General features: G+C 42.5%; 2 protein-coding genes across 2 annotated transcripts; one reads left to right on the top strand and one right to left on the bottom strand.

Moving 5' to 3' along the window:
• The first annotated feature begins 3,192 nt into the window (after nucleotides 1-3,192).
• Nucleotides 3,193-9,720, top strand: LOC133885438 (kinesin-like protein KIN-5A). The gene is made up of 23 exons (XM_062325151.1): nucleotides 3,193-3,487; nucleotides 4,170-4,370; nucleotides 4,450-4,579; nucleotides 4,760-4,921; nucleotides 5,007-5,486; nucleotides 5,592-5,689; nucleotides 5,779-5,935; nucleotides 6,031-6,100; nucleotides 6,183-6,259; nucleotides 6,360-6,413; nucleotides 6,494-6,574; nucleotides 6,659-6,770; nucleotides 7,002-7,088; nucleotides 7,178-7,353; nucleotides 7,451-7,612; nucleotides 7,689-7,796; nucleotides 7,876-8,034; nucleotides 8,123-8,206; nucleotides 8,341-8,546; nucleotides 8,630-8,731; nucleotides 8,817-8,926; nucleotides 9,007-9,158; nucleotides 9,242-9,720. The coding sequence occupies exons 2-23, from the start codon at nucleotides 4,204-4,206 to the stop codon at nucleotides 9,470-9,472; spliced, it is 3,165 nt and encodes a 1,054-aa protein (XP_062181135.1). The 5' UTR covers nucleotides 3,193-3,487; nucleotides 4,170-4,203; the 3' UTR covers nucleotides 9,473-9,720.
• An 8,412-nt stretch (nucleotides 9,721-18,132) lies between these two features.
• LOC133885672 (uncharacterized) lies at nucleotides 18,133-24,058 on the bottom strand. Its single transcript, XM_062325410.1, has 3 exons — nucleotides 23,764-24,058; nucleotides 19,535-23,625; nucleotides 18,133-18,494 (listed from the first exon to the last, which is right to left on the bottom strand). The coding sequence occupies exon 2, from the start codon at nucleotides 23,613-23,615 to the stop codon at nucleotides 19,704-19,706; it is 3,912 nt and encodes a 1,303-aa protein (XP_062181394.1). The 5' UTR covers nucleotides 23,616-23,625; nucleotides 23,764-24,058; the 3' UTR covers nucleotides 18,133-18,494; nucleotides 19,535-19,703.
• Between the last annotated feature and the right edge of the window lie 1,131 nt (nucleotides 24,059-25,189).

Genomic DNA, 25,189 nt, shown 5'->3' with positions numbered 1-25,189 from the left:
AGAGGCCCAGTCAGCCCAAACAAACAGTCACACGACTAAGCGATTCCTCCATGTATCGTCATCACTTGTCGGTGCTGCTACCGTCATCGCCAAGAGCCCAAGCCACCGTCGTCGCCAACGCCATCACCAACCGTCGCATCCATGCGCCCAAGCCACCGCCGTCACACGCCTAAGCCGCTACTGCCGTCACACGTCCAAGCCGCCGCAGATGCCAAGTGCCGCCTCCACTTGCCCAAGCCGCCATCAGTCCATCCCCGACGACCTCCTTTGGTCCTCCCTCTCCTGTGCCCCGTCACATGTTGTCGTCGCCGTCGAGCGTCGGGTTAGGATTCAGGTGGCGATCTCTAGCCATCGGGGTCTAGATGGATGCATGGCCCAGGCCGATGGTCGACCTGGCGGTGATGGCGGGAGGCGGGGGTGCCCGCCAATTGCCACTCCTCAGCTGGCTGCCACCGCCTCCGGCGTCCCCCCTCGTATCCCGATCAATCGGGTGGAGATCCAACCAGACATTGATTGATTTTTTCTTCTATGAGTCAATTTCCGATCTGAACCCGATGGGCACCTGAAACCAGACAGACACCGACTGGTGCAGGTTGGTGCCAATTTTTGTCCGTTTGCTATTTCGAGTTCGGGTTGGATTATAGCTAACAAATTTCGGGTCGGACATGATTTTACTCCACTCGGACCCGACTCAACCCGACCCAACCCATTGCTAACCCTAGGCACGAACCAAACATGCTCTAAACCACAAGATTATACATGCAGTATATAAAGTACAATTAACATTTCGACCAACCATGCAGTACCTTTGCAGCTCAAGACAAAGATGGGCTTAGTTAACAGATATAAACTACAGTTAACATTTCCACCGACCATTATCCAGGGATAAGGTGAACGTGAGGGGGGGGGGGGTATGTGAGGGGCTTGGGTGAGTATGTTCATGAAAAAGATCAGGGAGAGATTCACATGGTGCAGGGACGAAATTAGCATCATGACACCAGTGTATATACAGTTTGGACATGCATTGCATGGTGTAAGGTAAAACAAAGACAGGGAAGATTGCAGATGATGCAAGCTTCACGTGGCTGCCGCCTACTTCGTTTTATCCGGCCGTGACTCTAGAATCACGAGGTGGGTGAGGAAAATCAACGTCCCGATGAATACCAGACATGATATATATGGATAAACGAGTGAGGTAAATCATATGTATATAAGTTTACTTGTACTTACATTTCCCTTCTAGAATAAAGCACGCAAAAAGAACCATGAGTGAGCAGCCCTGTAATTTTTTGGAGATTAAATTTACAATTAGTACCGAATGGGAATTACCCATATATATATATATATATATATATATATATATATATATATATATATATATATATATATATATATGCCACAGGTAAATTTTCATGGGTGAGGCTAATTACCACAAATGAAGGGTGTCTAGTGCTTAAAGTTCATTAGCTCTTGATGTGAACTAGCACCTTTGTTTTGGGCACCCAGTCCAAGATCCAGCATTTCGCTTGGGATTTTGGACTCATCAAGGCGAGATTCATTCAAGAGCCAAGAGATGAGAGATTATCCCGACATCATTTTTTACTGAGTAGGAGTAATTTGTTGTCGACACTTTAAAAAGTTTCAACATTACCACCTAAAAAAACTTTAGCTAAAGTTCCATGGAGAAAGCAACTATTGGCCTAGATCAGTAGGGACATGAAAATGATTGACTGGGACAATCCACAGTGATGCATCCTGTATTTCTGTCAAATCAAAAGCAAACTTGTTAATTTTTGTTAAACAAAAAGGCATCGGTCTTGGATGTTACATTTCCTACCTTGAGTGTGACTAGGTAACGTAATCCATCTGGTTTACTATCCATGGATACTAAAAAGTGATTTAGCATGGCCTCTTGTCATTAGGCTCATGCATGGACACCCCAACCAAATACATAAAATTTTGGTCAGATAAATGGTTGAGGTAATCTTAAAAAGGCTACTAATTGCTTGAATTTCACATGTTTAATGGTTGAGGAATTCAAAATCTTTTCCATGACACAAGAAAATAGATGAAGTGGTTTCCTCCTTTTTCTTCTTTGCATGGATAAAGCAATGTTTTGCAATAATACAAAGTTACACATTCTGTTTTGTGATTATAAGGTGACGCACGTGCGTACCCACGTCACTATACATGCACATCACATTCATAGACATGTGATTATGTACCTATTACACGTCAACAAATAATATCTTTGAAAGTACTCGCGTGGGTGTAAATTATAGATACCAAGATTTAAACATAGTATATAAAATTATACCCTCACACCTCCTCACCACTATACGAAGTGGTGGTTCGCATGAAGTTACACATTCAGAATTCCCAACATTAAGTGTACTATAAAAAAGAGCAGTTTTGACTTGCAACAAAAAAAAACAGTTTTTAATTGATATTTTTTTCGCTTAAAGAACATTACATTTCGACAGTACAACGTACACACTTAGAAAAATGCTATTAGTTCACCTACCAATCACGCTAACTATTTTGGCCATTTAGGTTAGATTTTCTTATGTTAGTTACTACCGAAGCTGCTTGATGGTATTTTAAATTTCTTGATTGGTCAAAAGCATCAGCCGGGGCAAAAGTGAGGCTGAGATTGATGGGTAACAGCTCATTGCGAAGGGTCGGTACACTAATCTACTCCACTGAATAAATTACAAAAGACATGCACATTTGGATATATCTCTTTAGTGTACTAAACGCAATAATCAAATCCAATCAACACCTACCAAAAGGAACACGAATAGACTAATACTCATGGGATAAATTAAAAAAATACGAATCTGTCGGAGAAAATACAAACAAAAAGGTGAACTTACATTACTAATTTAAAGATATTCAACCACAATTTTGACCCGAACTTGAAAAAAATGCGGTCAAAATTGCAGTAACCTTCATCAGTTATTAATTAAAAATTCCACTTGTATTATGAAAAAGGCGATGGCTTATTTAAGTGAATGGAAGAAAGAAAACGCCACCTGGAAAAAAATCTTTGATTGTGCACTGTAACAGTAGAATCAAAAGTAATCGAAAAATTAACAGTTCTGCAATGGCAGTAAAACCGGCATTACCATCCCAGAACCAACGTAAACGTTTACTCTTGCCAGCTTAAGCATGGCAAAAAGATCGAGCGCGTCAGTATTGTCACATAGTGTTATGAGCTGCCTCCAAACGAAGGCAAAGATGAAAAGGAAAAGCTAGAGAGAGAGAGAGAGGCCATTGATAGAGATCACGAGCTATTCTAGAAGCACCGCGCTGCAACTCGGGGGGGCCTGCTCCCTCTTTGCTGCTCCCTGGATCTCGCCATTGCCATTGCCGCTGCCCCCCACCGCCACCCCACCTATTGCTCCTCCTGCTCCTAGTCTTGGAGGCGTACGTTTGGATCGCATTGCTTACATAGGATTCGTGACCCGTCTGCACGTGGGACAGTGTGAGCACGCCCTGTTTCTTGATTTGTCTCCGTGATTGTGGTTTTTCTAGTGCCCCTGCTTTTGTTTCTTAATCTGGTCTTGATGGATGGAGTGGTTTGATGTTGCTTCCTGCGAGAAAGATCTCATTTTGATGGTTTGTCTGAGGTTGTCTGCATTATTTCGGCAGCTAATTAAGCAGCTGCAGATACCATTTTTATTCAAGTATCTGCTCTTGTTTGATTGCTTAAGTACTCGCAGGCTATCTCTTGCAGCCTCCTTATATCTGATTATATGTTATTTCAATTTTCGGGCATGATCCCCCCCCCCCCCCTCATGGAGTGACAAAGATCCCGTTTTGGTCTGCAAAACAGCTACAATTCAATCTGCATTTGTTTCAGTCCCCTACAGTAAAGATCTCATCGCGGTGCCCCCAAGATTTGCATCTGCTTATCATTTATCTCGATTCTGTTTTCTGTTTCTGCATTTGATCCTAGTGGCCGGCATGTTTTTGGCTCTTATTGCTACCCCCTTGATCTAGGCCAATATTTGAGAACTAGACACCTACTGTCACATCCAGTTAACTATCTTCTATTCTGATACCCAAGCTGCTAGTGGTTGGATTTATTTTCAGTTCAATTATTTGAGCAATTTGCTTCTGCATTCCAAGAATTAAGCTTCAACGCGGAATTTGATATTGTCCAGGGACTAGAGATTGGGTTGCTCAGAGGAATTGGAGATGGAGAAGAGGAATTGCCCTCCATCGCCATCACCAAGGTCGACTGAGAAGTTCGGAAGAGACTTGAGATCTGGGGAGGCTAATGGCGGCGCAAATACTAATAGTAACACCATCCCAAAAGGTGATAAGGAGAAGGGAGTCAATGTGCAGGTCATCCTGAGATGCAGGTGAAGAGGGCTCTGTGGATCTAGGTCATAAGTTTCGTGTGATATTGTTTTTGTTCTCACATTGTGTAATGTGATTCAGGCCCTTGAGTGATGAAGAGACAAAGTCAAATACTCCGGTGGTGATCTCGTGCAATGAGCGCCGTCGGGAGGTTGCTGCCACTCAAATTATTGCCAATAAGCAGATTGATCGGACTTTTGCCTTCGATAAGGTACTAGATCATCACTACCTCAGTATTATTGCCAATACTCCGGTGGTGACCTTGTACTGTCTCGTTATTAGGTCACTACCTCGGTGGTTACTTCTCTTGCCCTTTGAATTTACCTATTGTTCTTTACTTCATGTATGCAAGTATTGACTCAAATTTAGCTGACCATATGATTTTGAGTAGGTCTTTGGCCCATCATCCAAGCAGAGAGATTTGTTTGAACAATCCATCTCACCAATAGTAAATGAGGTTCTTGAGGGCTATAATTGCACTATTTTCGCTTATGGGCAAACTGGTACCGGGAAAACTTACACAATGGAGGGAGGTGGAACTAGAAAGACAAAAGTAAGTATTCAGCAATTCGTATCATTTAAAGTTGTACCTTCATTGTGTGTGTTTGTTGTTATTAACTAGCTCTTGCAATGTCTAGAATGGTGAACTTCCGATTGATGCTGGAGTTATCCCAAGGTCTGTAAGGCAAATCTTTGACACTCTTGAGGCTCAATGTGCGGAGTACAGCATGAAAGTCACCTTTCTTGAGCTTTACAATGAAGAAATCACTGATTTGTTGGCACATGAAGAACCCAAGTTCCCTGTTCCTGAGGACAAGACAAAAAAACCTATTGCCCTTATGGAAGATGGCAAGGGGTTTGTTTTTGTGAGAGGGCTTGAAGAAGAAGTCGTGTACTCTGCTGGCGAAATCTACAAGATTCTTGACAAGGGTTCTGCAAAGAGGCGCACTGCAGAGACATTGCTGAACAAGCAAAGCAGTAGGTCACACTCCATATTCTCAATCACAATTCACATTAAGGAACTGACTCATGAGGGTGAGGAGATGATCAAAATTGGGAAGCTTAATCTTGTCGATCTAGCTGGTTCAGAAAACATATCACGCTCAGGTGCTAGAGATGTGAGTTACTTTTAAATGTCCTATTCATAGATTAAAAAACAATAATTCATCTATCTGATTTTCCAAATTCCACAAAATATTCTTGATATTGAATAAGTATTGCAGGGCAGAGCGAGAGAGGCTGGAGAGATCAACAAGAGTTTGCTCACACTTGGTCGTGTTATCAATGCTCTAGTTGAGCACTCTGGACATGTCCCATACAGGTAATCTCAATGACAGTCTCCTGACAACATTGATTTTAGCAACACATTGCTAAAGAGAACTTATATGTTGCTCTATCTATTTGTTTCAGAGACAGCAAACTGACAAGATTGCTGAGAGATTCATTGGGAGGGAAAACAAAGACTTGCATTATTGCTACAATATCACCTTCAGTATATTGCTTGGAAGAGACATTAAGTACACTAGATTATGCGCACCGTGCAAAAAATATCAAGAACAAACCTGAGGTTTTCATCTTTTTTATCGATAAGCCAGTCATATTGATAGTTCATAATCTCAGACAGTAGATAAGCTAACTTGCTCTTCTTATTGCTAAATTCAGGTAAACCAAAGGATGATGAAGTCTGCTATGATCAAGGACTTGCACTCTGAAATTGACCGACTTAAACAAGGTTTTTCTGCATGCAAGTTTATTGTATGTTGAAATGCTAAGAATCATACCTTCTATTCATTCGATCTCATATATGTCTCCAGAGGTGTTTGCTGCAAGAGAGAAGAATGGAATATACATTCCAAGAGACCGCTACCTCCAAGAGGAAGCTGAGAAAAAGGTTTATCTTGGTTTTTCAATTAGATTTGTTCAGGTAAACTGAACAAAGCTTTATGTTTAAGTCACCATCTCATTATTTTCAAATTAACTTTGTAACTTAGGCCATGACGGAGAAGATTGAACGCCTGGGAGCTGATTTAGAGGCTAGGGATAAGGTTAGTCACAAGCATGGCTAAAAAAAGAAAGAGTATATTTTACTAACCGTTCCTAAATTTTCTGCTGAATCTATGAGCAGCAATTGGTTGAAGTAAAAGAGCTTTATGAGGCTGAACAACTTTTGAGTGCAGAGTTGCGTGAAAAACTTGAAAAGACTCAGGTACCTTTCCAGTCTCCACCATATGATTTTCTGTCTCTCAGTATATTATATTTTTATCATTTCATCCTTGTCTCTTGATTGCAGAAAGATCTGGAGGATACTAAGAGTGCTCTGCATGATTTAGAAGAAAAATACAACGAAGCAAAGTCTACTATTAAAGAAAAGGAATATGCCATATTTAATCTTCTGAAATCAGGTTTGTCGAAATATGTAATTCTTGCTGGACTTCAAGCTTAGCATATTTTGCTCATTTTGTTTAGTTAAGATTGTTGGTAAATTTAATTATTAAATGTTGTGAATTCACTTGATATTGAATTTACTTCAATAGTTTCCGGGTTCATCAATGCTTGATTTCAGTTAATCAATTGGGTGCTTGTTTACTGCTCTTTCCATCATTTAGTAACATTTACTTTTGTTATGGCCACAGAAAAATCACTAGTAGACTGCGCATATAACCTTCGCGCGGAATTAGAAAATGCAGCAGCAGATGTTTCTGGGCTATTCTTCAAAATAGGTTAGGGGTCCTGACTTGATTACCCCCTACTTTGTGACTGTTTTGGACTTACTCTCACTTCAGTGGCCACTGTTCTTGACCATTGGCAGAGCGCAAAGACGAGATAGAAGATGGGAACAGGTCACTCGTGCAGAGATTTAGGTCTCAACTGACCCATCAACTGGATGCCTTGCATAAAACCGTCTCCACTTCCGTCATGCAGCAGGAGGACCATCTTAAAGAAATGGAAGATGATATGCAATCCTTCGTGTCTTCAAAAGATGAGGCAATTCACTCTCATAATTCTTTCTACCTTCTAGTTTATTTTGTATAAAGTGCTATGTAAGGTTGTATATTGATATGCATCAGTTACCCATTTCTAGGCTGCGCAAGGCCTAAGGGAGAATGTACAAAAATTGAAAGTCCTGCATGGTTCTGGTATTACTGCTTTGGATAATTTAGCAGGTGAAATTGACATGAATTCTCGGACAACATTTGAGAGATTAAATTCACAAGTACAATCACACATGTTAGCCCTTGAGAAAGTAAGTCCATATGATTTGACCTGCTTGTGGATGCAGTGGATATTGCCATAATTCTAATTCTTCTCCCTATATGTAGTGTTTCGGAGGAATTGCTTCAGAAGCAGACAACTTGTTAAATGAGCTTCAGTTCAGCCTTTCAAAACAAGAAGAGAGACTAGCCCATTTTGCAAAGAAGCAGCGAGAGGTCTGTATCTTATTTTAGCACTAAGCCATTTGCAATTTTCTCGCGACACACTCTGTTGTAACTTTTTTCTAACGCGCAGGGACACCTAAGAGCTGTCGAAGCATCAAGGTCGATCTCAAAGATCACTGCTGGTTTCTTCCACTCGCTAGATGTTCATGCATCAAAGCTCACCAGTATTTTGGAAGACACACAAAGTGTGCAAAATCAACAACTTCTTGACCTTGAAAAGAAATTTGAGGTAATTCCTATGATGATAATTGCACTGATTATCAATAGTTCATCATACAAGATAAATTTGCAACATAGTATAATTTATTCTTTAACAGGAGTGTGCAGCTAATGAAGAAAAGCAACTTCTAGAGAAGGTGGCAGAGATGCTTGCAAGTTCCAATGCACGAAAGAAGAAGCTAGTAAGGATAATCCATTGCTTCCACTGTTTATACTGTACATGATGTGCTATGAAAAGAAGCACTGTGCTGACGGATAGATCACTTGAACTATCACACCACTGCTACGCACTGCTGATCATGAGCATGTATTGCAGGTCCAAACAGCTGTAGGTAGCCTTCGAGAGAGCGCTGTAAACCGGACAAGTCACCTGCAGAAAGAAATTTCTACGGCTCAGGACTTCACCTCATCAGTGCGGGAGAAGTGGGGCTTTTACATGGAAGAAACCGAGAAGAATTACATTGAGGATACCACTGCAGTCAACAGTGGAAGGTCTTGCTTGGCCGAAGTGCTTGTTGAATGGTCAGTGTGCCATCATTATGTGTTACCTTCTGTTATGAAATGTGGACATTTTGGAGTTTTACGTCTACTATTGACATTTACAGCAAGGCAAAGACAAGCATGGGTGCGCAACAGTGGAAGGATGCTGAGGATTCTCTCTTCAGCCTTGGAAAAGGAAATGTTGAATCGGTAGATTCTATTGTCAGGTATCTGGATAGGAACTGATAAGGGAAATCTGAAATTTCTCTCTTGAACGGTACCAGTAAGTTACAATGGTGTGCATGTTAACAGGACAGGAATAGAAGCCAACCAATTGCTGCGTTCTAAATTGTCATCTGCAGTATCGTCAACTCTTGAAGATGTAGATGCAGCAAACAAGGCCCTTCTTTCTTCCATCGACAGTAAGATCACAGTCCGAAAACTTAACGTACCAAAGTTCATGGCATCAAGTTTCCCTTATGACAATTTCCTGTTCTTCCAGGCTCACTGAAGCTTGACCATGATGCATGCGCAAACATTAGTTTGATTCTCACACCATGCCACGAGGAAATGAGGGAATTGAAGGGGGAACATCAACACAAGGTTGTGGAGATAACTGAAAATGCCGGGAAATGCCTCGAGGAAGAATATATGGTAAGCAGTCATGAAAAGCAACAGGTAGGCAGGAAATGTGCTCTTTATCTGATCAAATTGCCACTGCACCTTGAACATAACAGGTGGATGAACCGTCGTGTTCAACACCAAGGAGAAGGCAATTCAACCTGCCAAGTATCGAGTCGATAGAGGAGCTGCGAACTCCGGACCACGACGAGCTTCACAAGTCGTTCCGAGAGATGAGGGGTAGCTGGAAGCAGGCAAATGGAGACATGAAGCATTTGCCAGAGGCGCAAGAATCAGCATCGCCATCAACCAGAGATTCAAGAGTTCCTCTCATAGCTAGAAATTAGATTTACTGAAAGCATGTACAAAAAAGGCATTTGTTTAGATTACATTTACCGTATTGCTGTTGATAGTGCTATTCGAGTAGCTGATGTTGTAAGTTGGCGGATTGTTTATTCTTAGGGTGGTCTTCTTGTAGAGTGATGGGTACAGAAGCATACCTACTATCGCTTCATTGTATCTGATGTAACATTTGTTTGTACATGGGAAATACAGTAAAGTTTCAGCTGAGATTAGGGCCGGAATTTGCACTGGGCAACTGGGGCTGTGGCCCCAGTCATGGCCAAAAAAACCAAGTATCCCTTCCTGGCTCTCTCATTTTTTCCAGGCCAAAGATGCTATTTCATTGGTTGGTCCAGGCTTTCATAGCCTATGACCCAGGTGGCCAGCGGACTGGCTAGGTTAGGCCTAGCTTCCCTTCGGGTGTCATCTCTTGGTCCCTATCTTTTGCCTACTGACCTGCTCCATCTCTCGGTCCCTATTCCCCAACCGACAACCCTAGCGCCACACCTATCGGTTGCGGGCGCGCATCTAAGTAGCATGGCTAGCTGACCAGGGCGTAGGCCACAAGGGGGTAGCACCGGGAGCAGTAATCGGGCGCAGTGGTGCACGGGCAATCGGCCACTGCAGGTAGCTAGGCGCAGGCGTAGGGGGCGTATCGGCAGCCGACATGCAGCAGCAACACAGCACAATGGGACTAAGGAGCTCGGCCACGGGACACTGAAAGGACAATGATGTCGCCTAGAGGGGGGATGAATAGGCGTTTTTACAAAAATTCGTCCCCTTTTACCGTTGGCCTAAACTTGCAGCGGAATATAAACTAACGGGTTTTTCACAAGTGAGAAACCTAAATATGCTAGGCTCAACTAGTGTACAATCACCCTAAATAAGTGTGAAAATTACAATCCTAAGGTGACTCAAATTATTCAATTCTAGCAAGAGATATGCAATAAAACTTAAATTGAAAAAGGCTGAAAATACTGTTCATATACCTGAAATTACTGTTCACCGGAAACTCCGGTGTAGTCCGGATACTCCGGTGTGTACAGGTCCGGAAACTCCGGTAAAGTCCGGATTCTCCGGGTTCTGTACAGAACTGAGTCCGAAACTGAATATAAAGGATGAGGAGAGAGTTCTAGCTCAAACCAAGTGATGTCGTGTGTTTCCGGAGATGATTCCAAGTAGATCCACGGAGAACCTACACTCAAATACACACAAACAAGTAGATCGAGCAATATGCGCAAAGATTTGAGCAAGAACATAAAAGTAAGGAAACAAGAGAGGAGACACAAGATTTGTTTCCCGAAGTTCGGATTCACCACCGTGAATCATACGTCTCCGTTGAGGAAGCTCCAACGAGCCGGGTCTCTTTCAACCGCTTTCCTCGATCCACTAGCTTTATCTCTTCCCTTTCGGAGGCGAGATCGACCCTCACAAACTTTCCCGCGGCTCACCACACGCGCGGGAGCTCACCGGGCAACACCTAGCCGGCTAGGAGGCTTCACCTCCAAGAGTAACAAACGCAATCGAACTTCTTGCCGAGAACTCAAGTGCTCAAGATCGGATTTGGCTCACTTGCACTCAATCTTCCAATATCTCAACCTAACTCATTTTTCTTCTCAAATCACACACTAGAATGGAGTGAGAGAGGTTCTTTTGGCTCTAGAAATGTGTTCTTTTCGTGCCCTTGCAGCAGCCCCAAAGGATGGGGTGAGTGGGGTATAAATAACCCACTCCAAACAACTAGCCGTTGCTGTTTTTGACAGAACTGACCGGAGTATCCGGTGAACACCGGAGTATCCGGCCCTAAATCCAAATACGACGTCAGAACGGTCACATAATGCGTCAGAACTAGCCGTTACGCTCTTTTCTGGACTTTTACCGGAGTATCCGGCCTACACCGGAGTCTCCGGTCGGCACTTAACCCAGAAAATAGCCCCGGAGACTTCCCAGAGTCTCCGGCCACTCCAGGTACCGGAGTATCCGGACTTCACCGGAGTCTCCGGCCTTTCCAGGTACCGGAGAATCCGGTCTTCACCGAAGTCTCCGAGTACAGCACAACTGACCTCCGAAAAACGGCGATAACTTTTGATCCCGGAGTCCGATTTTGACTATTTTGGACTCTATAGAAAGCTTATTCAGAGGGCTACACATCCCAACTGAATTCATGACCTAAAACACAAAGGATCAAATTAGGAACACTCCAAAACCCATTTTGGACACTTCACCACTTTCCGCTCCGGACTCTTAACAACAAACTCTCACTTTGGGTTTGGTTGGGAACTCTTGAGCACTGAGACGCGACAATTAGCTCACGTTGCATCCCTCTTAATAGTGCGGCATACCTATACTCAAATTCAAAGATAAAACTCGTTTGAACCACTTTGAGCATTTGAAAACTTTCAAGTACCGCTTCTTTTTCTTTCAAACCTTGAGGGTTGCCAACTTCCATATATTCTTCACTCCATCTCTTCTTGATTCTTCATATGATTGATGTGAATCATCCATAGCTTCACATAGCCTCGCACGGTCCATCGGCGCAAAGCCTTCACTCGCTCTTCACCACCGCCTTGGTCCTTCGGCGCCAAGCCATTTGCTTGCCCTTCACCACGGATGGTCCATCGCAGCCGAGTCTTGCTTGCCCTTCACCGTCTTGCCATAGAAAACCACTTTGTATTCGACATCTTCAAGGAATTCACTTTTTCATATATGGAGTCCACTCTTGTTCTTCACTCTTGGCATATATGATTTCAATTCAACTTATGCCTTTTTATGGATCCTAACCCCAACTCACTCTCAAGCACAAAGTACATGGGTTAGTTCATAAAACCTAAATGACAACATTTATACCTTAAGTTACTTGATCTCCACAAGTAACTTATTAGCCTTCATGCATATTGTCAATCTTCATATAGAACCTAACCCCACTCATTCTTAAACACATAGCACACGGGTTAGTTCATAAAACTCTATTAACAAGTCATACGTTTAGTTACTTGATCTCCACAAGTAACTTAGCATTCAAGCTTATTGCTAATCTTATTGAGCTTCTTCTTCTTCTTATGAGCATCACTAAAAGCTCATTTATTTAGATGCATATTTCTCCTCCATGCATCACATCCGAGCATCACCTAGAGCTCATTCATCTTGATGTACTTTCAATCTTCCCATTCACCTAGAGTTCATGCATGTCTCTTCTCCATGCATCACCTATTGAACAACCTACTAACAATCTCAACAACATTATTAGTCCATATGTATTGTCATTAATTACCAAAACCACACATAGGGGCTAGATGCACTTTCAGCCACGACAGTCGGTAGTAGCCAGCTGGCGTAGGGCCACAAGCAGGGGATAGGCCGCCAGGCCAACAGGCGGCAAGCAGCAGCAGCACGATATGCCAGGGAGCTCGGCATCAATAGCTTCCTAGCTAGGCAGGACGGGCCGACCGGAGGCTGCAGCAGCTAGCATGCATTAGGCAGAGGCAAGCAACTTCAGTACCAAGACATTGCCATTTATTGATTAAATTTATATTTTGGTAATAGAATCTGATTAAATTATCTGCAAGATGACATTTATATTTTTATTAAATTTTGTATCATTTGCACACATTGAAATCTGATTATATTTATGTTGCATCTTCTAGATAATTGGTACTAGAATTGCACAATAAAAATGGCTAAGACATTGTCATCTTACTATACTCCTGCTCCTACCCCAGTGAAATGATCTAGCTAACCTCCTCTAGAATTAGAAAATTAAAAACCAAGAAACAATAGGAACAACTGGAGCTAGCAATGCTAATATCAATCCTCATGTTGTACCTGATTCCAATCAAATTGTGTTGATCCTGATCTTCGCATACCAATTGAGTAAATAGATCCGAACATTAGGGATGCTGCCAAAAGAGAGTATATTTCGATGGGTCCATTCCAACCAAAAGGTCATAATTATCCATAAAGTGTAATAAATAAACGCAATAGGAATTTTCATGAAGGATGGTTCAAAAGTCATGCTTGGTTGGAATACAGTGTAGCTAATGATGTTGCCTTTTGTTTTTATTGTTTCTTGTTTAAACAACCAAGAGGTGAAAACTTCAGTATCGAATCCTTCACAAATGTTGGGTTTCGTAGATGGAAAGATGGAACTACAAGTCTGAATGATCATGCTAAAGGTATTGCTCACAATAATGCAAGAAGGCATGATGAGTCTTACAAAAATCAGAGGCGAAGTGTATCACATGTGATGACTAGTGGAAAAAAGAAGAAAAATTATGAATACAAAGGTTGTATGCTTGTTATATTATGAGTTGTAAGATTTCTTCTATTACAAGCACATGTTTTTGGTGGATATGACGAGTCTTCTAGCTCAAGCAACAAGGGAAACTTTTTAGAGTTGATAGAATGGTATAAAGCCAAGGATAAAAATGTTGCACATATTCTTCGTTACAATCAAATGATTTCATCAAAAATTCAAAAAGACTTGTGCAAAGCTTGTGCACAAAAAATCATCCAAGCCATTATTGTAGATATTTGGGATAGTCATTTCTCTATTCTTGTTGATGAGGCTCAAGATGCATCTATCAAGGAGCAAATGGATGTGGTTGTGAGGTTAGTGTCTAATGTTTGGTTTGCTATTTTTATTTAAAGGCTCACCATATTAATCACTAACAATACTTCTTTCTCTATGTAGGTATATCAATTCACGGGGTCAAGTGATTGAGAGATTTCTTGGTCTTGAGAATGTTGCTGACACAACATCATCTTCCCTAAAGGAAGCTTTGGATGGTATGTTTGCTTTTTATGGTTTGTCTATGTCTAAATTGTACGTGCAAGGATATGATAGGGCATCCAACATGAGAGGAGAATTTCATGGGTTGCAAAGACGGATATTGGATGATAATCCATATAGTTTTTATATACATTGCTTTGTACACCAGTTGCAATTAGTGGTTGTTTCAGTTGCTAAGTTTTGCTCTTCTGTCTTTGATTTTTTTTCACATATTCACTTTGATTGTGAACACCGTTAATGCTTCTTGCAAGAGAAGAGATCAATTGGCTCAACAACACCATGAGAATCTTGTGAGTCAATTGGACAATGGTGATATTTTTTCAAGGAGAGGGAAAAACTAAGAAACCAACCTTGCATGACCCGGGGATATTCGATGGGGCTCACACCATAAAACATTGTATCTTATTATTCTCATGTGGGATGCAGTTCTAGAGGTATTAGAGAATGTGGCTGATGACGCTTCCAATGGGGAAAGAAATACATGGCTTCGGGTTTGTTAAAACAAATGGAGTGTTTTGAATTTGTGCTTATATTGCGTCTTATGATCAGATTATTTGTATAACTGATGATTTATCACAATGCTTGTAAAGAAAAGACCAGAATATTGTTCGTGTAGTAGGTTTGATTGGGACCACTTTGTAGAAAATTAATGAAATACGAGAGAATTGTTGAGATGACCTATTTAAGGAGGTAAAAACCTTTTGTCTCTTGCATCACATCATTATACCAAATATAGAGGATACAATAACTGCTAGGGGTCGTGCTGGATAGTTGGTAACTTACTATCGTCACTTCAAATATGAAATCTTTAATGTGGTGCATGATCAAATTATTGTGGAATTAAACAATCTCTTTGCTAAAAGATCTACTCAATTATTGAGATGCATTGCTTGTCTAGATCCAAAGAACTCTTTTGCCAACTATGATAAAGGTAAATTATTAGAATTGGTTAAGATTATGCTGCCGACTTTTCCCAATATAACATTCTAGTCCTTATGGACCAACTTGACATATTCGTTGTTGATGTGAGAGATGATCCTAGTTTCACAAGTTGTCATGACCTTGTTAATCTTGCTATTAAGATGGTTCAATCTGACAGACACAATATTTTTCCATTGGTTTATTGCCTCATCGAATTGGATTTGATTTTGCTTGTTGCAACCGCCACGATTGAAAGAGCCTTCTCAGCTATGAAAATTATCAAGACTGAATTGAGGATTAAGATGTCGAATGAGTGGTTAAATCATAGGATGGTTTGTTGAGCGAGATACTTTTGCAAGCATCAAAGATGAAGATATTTTATACCATTTTCAAGAACTAAAGAGTCGTATAAAAAAACCTACCTCGATTACCTCCAATAAGTGCTAGTGGTATGTTGCATTCTTGATTACTATTTTTTTGTTCATTAATTAATTATAATTTTGCATCCTGATTTTTTACATATACAACTTGTAATTGTAAGTTCAGTTTCACATGCTATTGTTGATGAACACATGAGAAGCTCGGATGAACGAAGTACTCATTAATTAGGTAATTATTTTTGTATCATTACATGTTTTTATGTAGTTCAATAGTTCGTTGTACCGTATAAGCATGAAGTTGAAGTACTATCTAAATTGTACACTTTTTGCTTTATTTTTTGTTACATATTAGTATGCAACCTAGTTTGGATGGTTTAGGCACTTAATTGTTGGCCCGGGTCTTGCCAGAGGCAGAGCTCCGCCACTGGCTGAGATGGTTTCCATGCTACATGTTGGGAAACATGTAGGCTACGCTAGCCTAAAACAAAAGTTTTCTATCGCATTCACTCAGAAAATCATGCTAGTAGGAGATCATAAATCGTTACCACTCGACGCGCAGTGCAGCGGAAGAAGAGTTGGAGTAGACCGATCTAACATCGTGCGCGTAAAACTTCTTGAACAGCTTCTTGATCAGAACCGCGACCAGCCCCGCGCAGATGGTCACTCTCCTCGCCTAACTCCGAGCAGGTGGTCCTACTCCTCGACCAGCTCCTAATCAGGTCTGTCGCAACCTCGATCAAGTTCTAAGTAGTCGTGTCATGCTATCCAACCAGATCCGAGTGGTCGTATTATGCACTCCGACCAGATCTGAGTGGTCGTGTTGTGCTTCACGACCAGTCCTAAACACGTCGCGATTAACTCATCGAGAAGATCAGCGTCGCAATAGCAGCAACACCTCTACGGTATCCACACGTACTGGGTAGAAACGCTGAGCGCCGATATGCTAGCACCTCATGCATGACTAGGGTTTTGGAAGATCGTGTGGAAGGCTACGCCTAGTGTTTCGGAATGGCTTAACCTCTGCACGCCTCACCCCACGCCTCTTCTTATATAGAGATCGCTAATAGGCTCCCATGTTGGTAGCCATTTAGGACTCTAATACCTCATGGATCACAATCCAATCAAACCCATATACGAATCCAATTCGCATGTTTTGTTCCAACCCATTAAATGTGTGACCCATTAGGTTCATGTACATACGACTATGACTCGAAAACCTTTTCCAAACCGAAATCAATAGATGTCCCTAACATGATATCTTGACTCCAGAGTATACACAAAATATCATATCGGATGAACCTTGATATATATATGCACCAGTCCCTTTGCCTCACGATACCAGTCAAGCTCAAGGCGAGATACGTGTCACTTTTGGGATAGCTCGACCATTCACTCGATCAAGTAGTGGATTCATTATGATCGACTCTTTAATTATATTGGCATGATCATGTACTTTCTCAATCCACGTACCTCAAGGGGCCCAGAGATATCTCTCATGTTATCAAGGAGGAGTAAATTCCATCTTGATCGCTCACACCCCACAATATATTTCATGACAAACCCAAAAACTACCTTTATGACTACCTAGCTACGGAATAGCGTTTGGCAGCCCCAAAGTATGTCACTACACATTCTAGGAATCAATAACGATCTCAGATCTAAGGATCTTGCAGATACACCATTTGAAATAATAACTGATGACACATCATAATAACAATCCTAACAATATCTCAAGGTAAGTCTATCCAACATTATATTCTCTAACATAAATGTTCACATTATTGACCTTTATACCTATAATTCATAAAACGTGATCATCAATCAATACATGTGCTGGTCTTATATATTATCATAATGATATGCAATCAAAGATCGACTAAAAATAACATCATGGTAAATAAAGAATTTCATGAATAAGTCACATACTTGCCAATCAAAATAAATGATAGTCATTATTGAAATAACACATTATTCAGAAATATATAAATATAAATATGGGATACAATCATCTCTATAATTACCTTAATACATATCACCTTCACTACATATCAAGGTCGTGAGTCGATCTGTCGAAGCATCCCCAAGCTGAGCAGCAGCATCTCCTCTTAGGTATATCAGCATCAAGTTAAATGACTATATACGTTCTGTTCGAGACCCCAGCAATCCTTCTCGGTCTATTTCTGGGAGACGGTGCTCTGACAGCGGAGTCGGAAATAGGTGTTCTTCAGTGTCGTTAGTCTAGCATAGTGTTGTATGTTATTTGTGCTGTATGTACCAATGGCAGTTCTTCGTTCGTCGGATGCTTGTATTAGTCTATGTGTTCTAGTGTGATACCGGGTCCAAGTTTGGTTGGGTTGGTGCTCTATGTGCTGTTCCTTGGCTTGCAACATCAATCTCTAATACTTATATAATTATAAACTGTAACAATGATTCCCTTGTTAAATTAACACTTGTTACCTACCATGGTAAATTGGCCCTCTAGTTTTTCCATCAAGCTCCACAAATGGTTGCAAGGAACAAAAGGTGGCGTAACTGTGTAAAAAAAAACGTGCATTCATTGTTTCCATGTTGATCGTTAATTGGAACCTCCGTCTTCGCTCATAGAATAGCAGAACATTCACTGTGACTCGCCAAATGTATGGTATCAAAACAAATGCTCGCCTGAGCAGTTGTGACATGCCTAACATATGGCGTGGCAAGTTCTGACATCCATTCAAACATCAACGGACAGAACTCAAAACATATGGCTAACAACTTTAGATTAGAACAGCAGCACAAGACCACTAGAAAAAAAAAGAAACTACAAAAGCTCGTTTTATGACAAGAATGTACAAGCTATCTCAACTACAGAGGATTTTGTCGGAGTGGGGGCCTGATACAGCGATGCTATGGTGTCAATATATAATAACAACAAGAAGATGTCCGCCGCTTTATACCCTGCAAAACAAGAAGAAACCGTCAGCATGGGGATTCATGGATGAAGGGATTTGTACGATCGAATGGTTCAAAAACACATGGTATCTGTCAAAATATCTGCTGAAACAATCAACGAACTAAAATAATGGAAAATTTAGAACATCTATTCAAATGACAGTGGGCAGAATGAGGGTGGATGTTATCAGAAAGAAATATGCTTCTCACACGTGATATATAGTTTCATGCACAGTTTTTCCTTTTTGGAACCATCAATGTGATAAGTTTTTACTACAAAACATCAGGAAAAAAATAAGCATCTACTTGCAGGACGACAGACACGTATATATACTGAATGATAAGCTGCCCCTGAAACTGTTCCAAACAACTCCCAGGTCCCCAGCTAATGACTATAACTAAGTTAACGAGAGATCTTTGCATGAAGGTAGGTTACAGCATCCTGACCATAACTAAGTACATCCTGCACGATAGGGTGTCGAACATATAATTACAACATCAAGAATATTGCTTCGATGCTAACTGTATGTATGGGATATTATAATTCAAGCAATATTGTGAAAGTATCTAGTACTCGTCATCCAAGGAAAATATGTAACCAACAACTAAAAAAAGTCTTCACAGACAAAATCAAGCCCAGAATTCCATAGAAGTGCTATAATCAGCCCAAACAAAAAGATCCACAGGTTATCCTACTATTGACCAATTATGATCATTGTGGACAGTAAGAAATAAAATTACACATGCGAGGCCTCGTAAATCTATTTAGCATGAAGTATTGAATTATGAGCTACAAGATGAAAATACACTCTAGCAGAAAGTACACCATTAAAACAGACTCAAATGAGATGCAGTGCTGACAAAAAAAAAAAGAAAAAAAAACAGCAGGGTAGCATATAATTATCTAGCATTTCCAGTTTATTTTAAGGCTTGCAGGGTAAACAGAAGGATAGACAACACTCAAATAAAACAATTTCTGGTAATAAAAGTCATCTAACACTAATAATGGATAGAGTTGCATCGAATGTAATTGCTGCAGAAATTACCTGTGCTGGTGCTTCAACACATGTCCAGCTGGTTGAAACTTGAAAACCATGATACATTATTCATAACAGGGTAGCATATAACATCCACACTCATGAATCCTTTTGACCCTCTTAGTCTAACACTTTGATAACTTCCTCGGTGGTGTTCTCAGGGAGTGCCATATTGTTTTTATTCAGCCCCGCTGCCTGGTGTTGTGTCGACTGAATGTTTGGAGCCACCAACATCTGTTATTGCATCAGTATAAACAACTCCACCAGTTTCTTCGTCATTTTTTGATGGTGGAACAACATTAATATCAGGATCACCTTCAAGGCCACCAGAAAATCCACCAGCAGATGAATTCTTAGTTGCATGATCTCCCCCATCCTTAGCTTCTCCTGACACTGTAGGATATGCATGGTCTGTCTTTTGTTTTTTCACATTGTTCGTCGAAGGGGTCCCAGTGCCATCATCCTCAAAATCATCGTTTGCCACACCTGGCTCTGCAGGATCAGAGGGATCTTTCCTCGGTCTCTTCCATTTTTTTGTAGATGATGTGCCATCATCCTCAAAATCTTCCTCCTCTCTACCCCTGTGCAGATATGTCCACAATTTTTTGTCGTTATCATACAGTACACAAGGATCGCGTTCATAGTGCAAGCGGTCAAGAGCGCCACTGACGACTTGATTAATAGCAGCCTCTTTATTGGCTTCTTCAAAGTTTAGGTATTGTGAATCTCTGAGTAGTGTGCAGACATCAGCTCTTGTTCCAGTTCCTGCAGGCAACCTAGCAGCAGCATCTCTTACAAGACAGAGGATAGTGACATGTGGCGGACGATCAGGTAAGAGCATGGGATGTCCCCTAGCTTTTGCTGTGGGCTTTCCACCTCCTCTTCTCAAGGGAGCAACTATAGACTTCTCCCCATCAGCAGCAGTATAGCAAAAGGCTCTGTCAGGTATTGAGTATCTCAAAAATTCCTCACGCTGGAAATATACCCTTGCTTCGTCTGAGCTTGGGATTATTGTGTTCAGACTTTTCTGTGCTCTAAGCTCCTTGAATCTTTCCTTCAAATCCAAGTTTGCAGGATTTGGTGGTGGAGGTGGTGGAAGGGATCCTATTTGCTTAAGGGTTTCCTGACCACTTTTCAGCCAATTTGCAAATGCATCAACCAACTTCACAAGCATCTTGTGCGGTATACCCCATGCTTCAGCAGAAGTTTCTTCATCAGGATCGCCATCTGAAGAAACAGAAGGCACTGGACCAACCCAGAACCAACTTTTGTTTGATTTTTCGTAGGCAACTAGCACTTTCCAGCCCTTCGCACCTAGAGGAGCTACTCTAGATGACAGTACCTTCAATACTCCTCGAACTAAATCCTGAAGGGGCTCCTGCGTTTCAAGTATCCTAGGATCTCCAGGATTTGATCTAATTCGGTTGACAAGTTCTTGAACAGTGAGCGCTGTTGAATTGCTCGGAACAGTCGGCTCTGCAGCACTGGCATCTGCAGCTTCAAGAACCTGTTGAGCCTGCTCTGTCGCACTTGATTCTTGAGGTGTTTTGCCATTCTCTTCATTGTTGAACCATTTTTTGCCCCCCTCTCCATCAGGTTGCTTCGCTGTTGCTGGAGTATCCTCCGTAGGACTGACCATAGCCTTCTTTACAGCAGTTAAGAGATGTACAACAGAGAATGAAAATCCGGTATGAATAGTTGGTGTAATTGGTACATACTTCTTCTTGGGCTTCTCGGGCGGCTTCTCAGGCTCTATTGCTACCACATTTTCTGGTATGGCAAGAGCTGGTTCTGCTACAGTAACTGCATCTGTAATGGTCTCTGGCTTCTTTTTACTTTTCTTCTTCGAGCTACCACTGTTCTCAACCACCTTTGGACCAGATGGCGCGGTCTCACCATGCTCATCCAGGCTAGTAACTTCAACTCTTCCTTTTAGTTTTTTGGACCCAGAGCTGCAACTTGACAGTGGCACCTTTACTCTTCCGTTACCACCAAAATCACCATTAGAATCTTGGGCCGCATGACCTGATCTGCTGGCAAGACTTTCATTTTCCGGTGACATGAATGACTCATTGGCGTTTTCTTTGATTTCATACAACTCAAAGTCATCATAACCATGCATGTCCAAATTTGCTGTCCCTTTCCGCTTCCTTTCACCACTTGCTGCTTGAGGTTTAATGACTTCACTAATCTGCTCCGGCATTGTCACATGCACATCACTTAAATAACCAGTCTCTGAAACCTTTCCTTTGACTCCTTTGCTCTGAGAGGGTTCTAAATCTGCAGTAGAAGCAGGATAATTCATTTTGATCGTTTTGGCAAGATTGTGTGACTTTTTGGCACCATGTGCTGGTCTATGAAACCCAGAATGGTGACGCTCTGGCTTCCGTTCGAGAAATTTCACGTCCCCACCATCTTCAAACTGTTCTGATGAATCAGATTCTGACTCCTCATTTTGAGCATAGACAGCATCACTCTTGGAGTGCTTCTGGCTAATCCTATGAAATTGACTACTGGATTTACCTTTAATCTTCACCTGTGATATCTTCCCTCTAGGGTCAGACCCAAGGTGAGCATCATTAACCTGTTGCACAATATTTTTATAGGGCTTAACTTTCATACCATGAACAGCTTGAGCATTTCTGCTCCTGTAATCAGCTGTAGACTGCCCTTTCTGCCAGTCATCTAAGTTACCAGTGTGGGTACCAGCTGACCAGTGTGTCGCATCCCCTATTAGAGGTTTACTCTGCACCATTTTTCCACCTTGTACCCAGTCTCTCTCTGAGTGCCTTGCATTCCTTCCAGTGTCAAAATACGGAGGATCAAATGCTGCTGCCAAGGTAACTCCCTGATTAGCAACAGGTCTGCCATAGTAATAAGGAGAACTGGTATGGCTATCGCTGTAGTTGTTTCCATGAAGATATCCATCGTAGCTCTTAGCCAAATCCTTCTTCTTCCCTGGCTTCGTCAGCGGCCTCGAAGGCCGAATTCTTGGCAAATCTCTGTCATATCCTAGATCCTCCGCACAAAGGCCATCTATGCTCCTGTGAAGCTTCCCTCTATGTGTGACACTTGGATCATAGACATAAGCATTATGTTGACGAGAAAGCTCAGAGAGTGTCACTGCAGCATCGCGGCCAGACCCTCCAATGTACTCCTCATCCACTCCTTTTCGCACACCCACGCGCAGTAGCCCCCTAGACCTTTCCTTCACTGACTTTCCAGCCTTCTTCAGTCCCATCTTATCTGGCTTCAGCCGTGTTACGAACTGCTCCCCAGACTCCCTGCTCTCCGAATCAGTCTCTGATGCAGCCCGCCCAGCCAAACCCAGAGCTATTTTCTGCTGCCGCTGAACCTTCATCGCATCCAGCACCCTCAGCCTCTCATCAAGGCTGTATCCCTCACGGCCCTTCCAGCAGTCCTTGATCTCCCACAGCCCTCGCACCATGGAATTGTGGTAGCTCTGCAGCCAGTAGTAATGCTTGCGCCGCTCCGCAAAGCAGGTGCCACGGCGGTACAGAACGACCCTGGGGTCACAGAGTCCACCTTTCAGCCTGTCGAAGAGGGCAGCAAGGGGGCTTCCGAAGTGGAAATTCTCCCCCGCGAGGAGCTCGACGAGGGTGCGTGCAAATGTCTCCTGGTCCATGTCTGGCATCAAGGCAGCGAGTCGTAGCCGCTCCTCCTCGCTGAGGAGGTTGTTCCACGCGTCGAGCGAGAGCACATCGCCCAGGCGGCCAAGGTTGTATAGCTCCAGAGGCACGGCGACGCTCTGGTCCCTGACCTGGCACATCTCCGCCCCCGCCTCCCCGAGCTCCGTGACCTCCAGCTCGTCCGACCCCATCCCCGAGTCCTCCTCCTCCTGCTCGGATTCCTCCTCTTCCGCCTCCTCTCGCCCCTCACCTTCGCCTCCGTTCTCCTCCTCGTCTCCCTCCTCCTCGCCGCCTGAGAAGCCATCAGCCTCGGACTCCTGAGACAGCGTGGCTCGCGACGCCTCCTCGTCCTCGTCCTCCGTGGCCTCCGGCGAGCCCTCCCCGCCGCCGCCGTCAAGCCTCGGGAGCCTGACGCCATCGCCGCTCCTCACGATCGCCATGGCCTCCCACCTACACCACCACACCAGGGGGGGGAAGCAAGGCAACGAAATCCGCAGCCAGTTAAAACCCTAGCCCCTAATCCACTCCATTACAGCCTACCGGCAGCACGAATGAAACCAAGAACAAAGGCGAGCAAGAGAAACTCACTAGAAATCACGACGCAGCGGCGAGGCGAAGCGGATGCCAACGCGTCGAAACCCTAACCCTAGCGCGCCGGTTGGAAGGAAAGGGGAGGGGAGCGGGGGCGACGGGGGCGGAAGGATAAATAGTGGGTGGGGGAGGAAGACGACGGAGACGTGGCGGGCGCGGGAGCCGTCGGATCGGGGCGGCGCGGGCGGGCGCGGGATGAGGTGGGATTGGGAATAGGGCGGGGGCGAGGGGGCGGCGTGTAAAAAGTGATGTGCTTTAGTCGGCCTCCTAGCCGAGTGCGGAGGAGGAGACGGAGGAGAGGAAGAGAGCCGAGGAAGAAGGGGAAAGGCTGCGAGCGGGCTCGCGGGTGCGGCCCGGGTAGGCTGGCGTGGCGGGTTAGCGGGTTTGCGCGGGAACGTAACTTGGATCGCGTGCTTTGGTCCGATTAAGGCCTGTTTGGGACTTGTGGAAAGTAGGGACGGCAACAGGGCTAATCTCTGTTTGGGAATATTTTTTTATTTTTATCTCTATTTAATTATTAGGAGAAGATTTTTTTTATCTACATTTTTGCGGGAAATTTTGTGGTGATCGGGTCCCCATAAAAATATAAATTTGAATTATATTTGATTATTTTTATATATAACAATGTGTACTATTATAAATAAGTAATTTATTGACGTATACGATAGTAAATTAATATAAGATTAATTAAATATCGTAGGTTAGACAAAAATAATAATTATAATTTATTATTTACTATACGTAATATAATATTTATATATTAAAAAAACGTGTATATATGTGATATCAGGGATATAACGAGGAGCAGAGACAGGGAGCATTTTCCCATCCCCGTCCCATATGAGTTTGCGGAGATAAAATCTCTCCCTCCCCATTCTCAAATAGGGGAATTCCTCGCGGGGAATAAGGGATCGAGTCCCCATTTACATCCCTAGTGGGAAGCAACCATGTGATAAACAACTTACGTGGGGATTGAGTGTATTCTATCTCCAACAGATTTCTTTCGCGAGTCATATTTACTTTACCAAGTGATTTTTGTTCTCTTCAGCAGTCCAACGGCATCTCTTTGTGAAGTGATTCTCAAGTTTATTTTCTTCACCTCGAGATACTCTCTCATTTTCCTTTGCGAATCCCTTTGAAGGAAAGCGGTCGAATATGAGAAAAAATAAAAAGAATAAGAATAGTGAGAGAAATTAGAAAAAATAATAAAATAAAGGAAAAATAATTGAAGATGACTTTACCACCCGATCCCCTCTCACTAATTCCTTCACCAGAGTTTAGTCTCATGTATCAAGTATTTTGTTTGGCTAGATAAATTAATAGGGATAAAAATTATTACCTTGTATGCTAAGAAAGGAGCCGGAGTACTCTATAACTCATCTCTAAATTTCGGAAAAAAAAAAGTCAAAAAATCACCAGCAAT

Source organism: Phragmites australis, chromosome 11 (genome assembly GCF_958298935.1).
Source record: "Phragmites australis chromosome 11, lpPhrAust1.1, whole genome shotgun sequence".
Taxonomy (NCBI): Eukaryota; Viridiplantae; Streptophyta; class Magnoliopsida; order Poales; family Poaceae; genus Phragmites; species Phragmites australis.
Note: the sequence above shows the minus strand (reverse complement) of the source record. Positions and strands in the feature narration are given on the sequence as shown.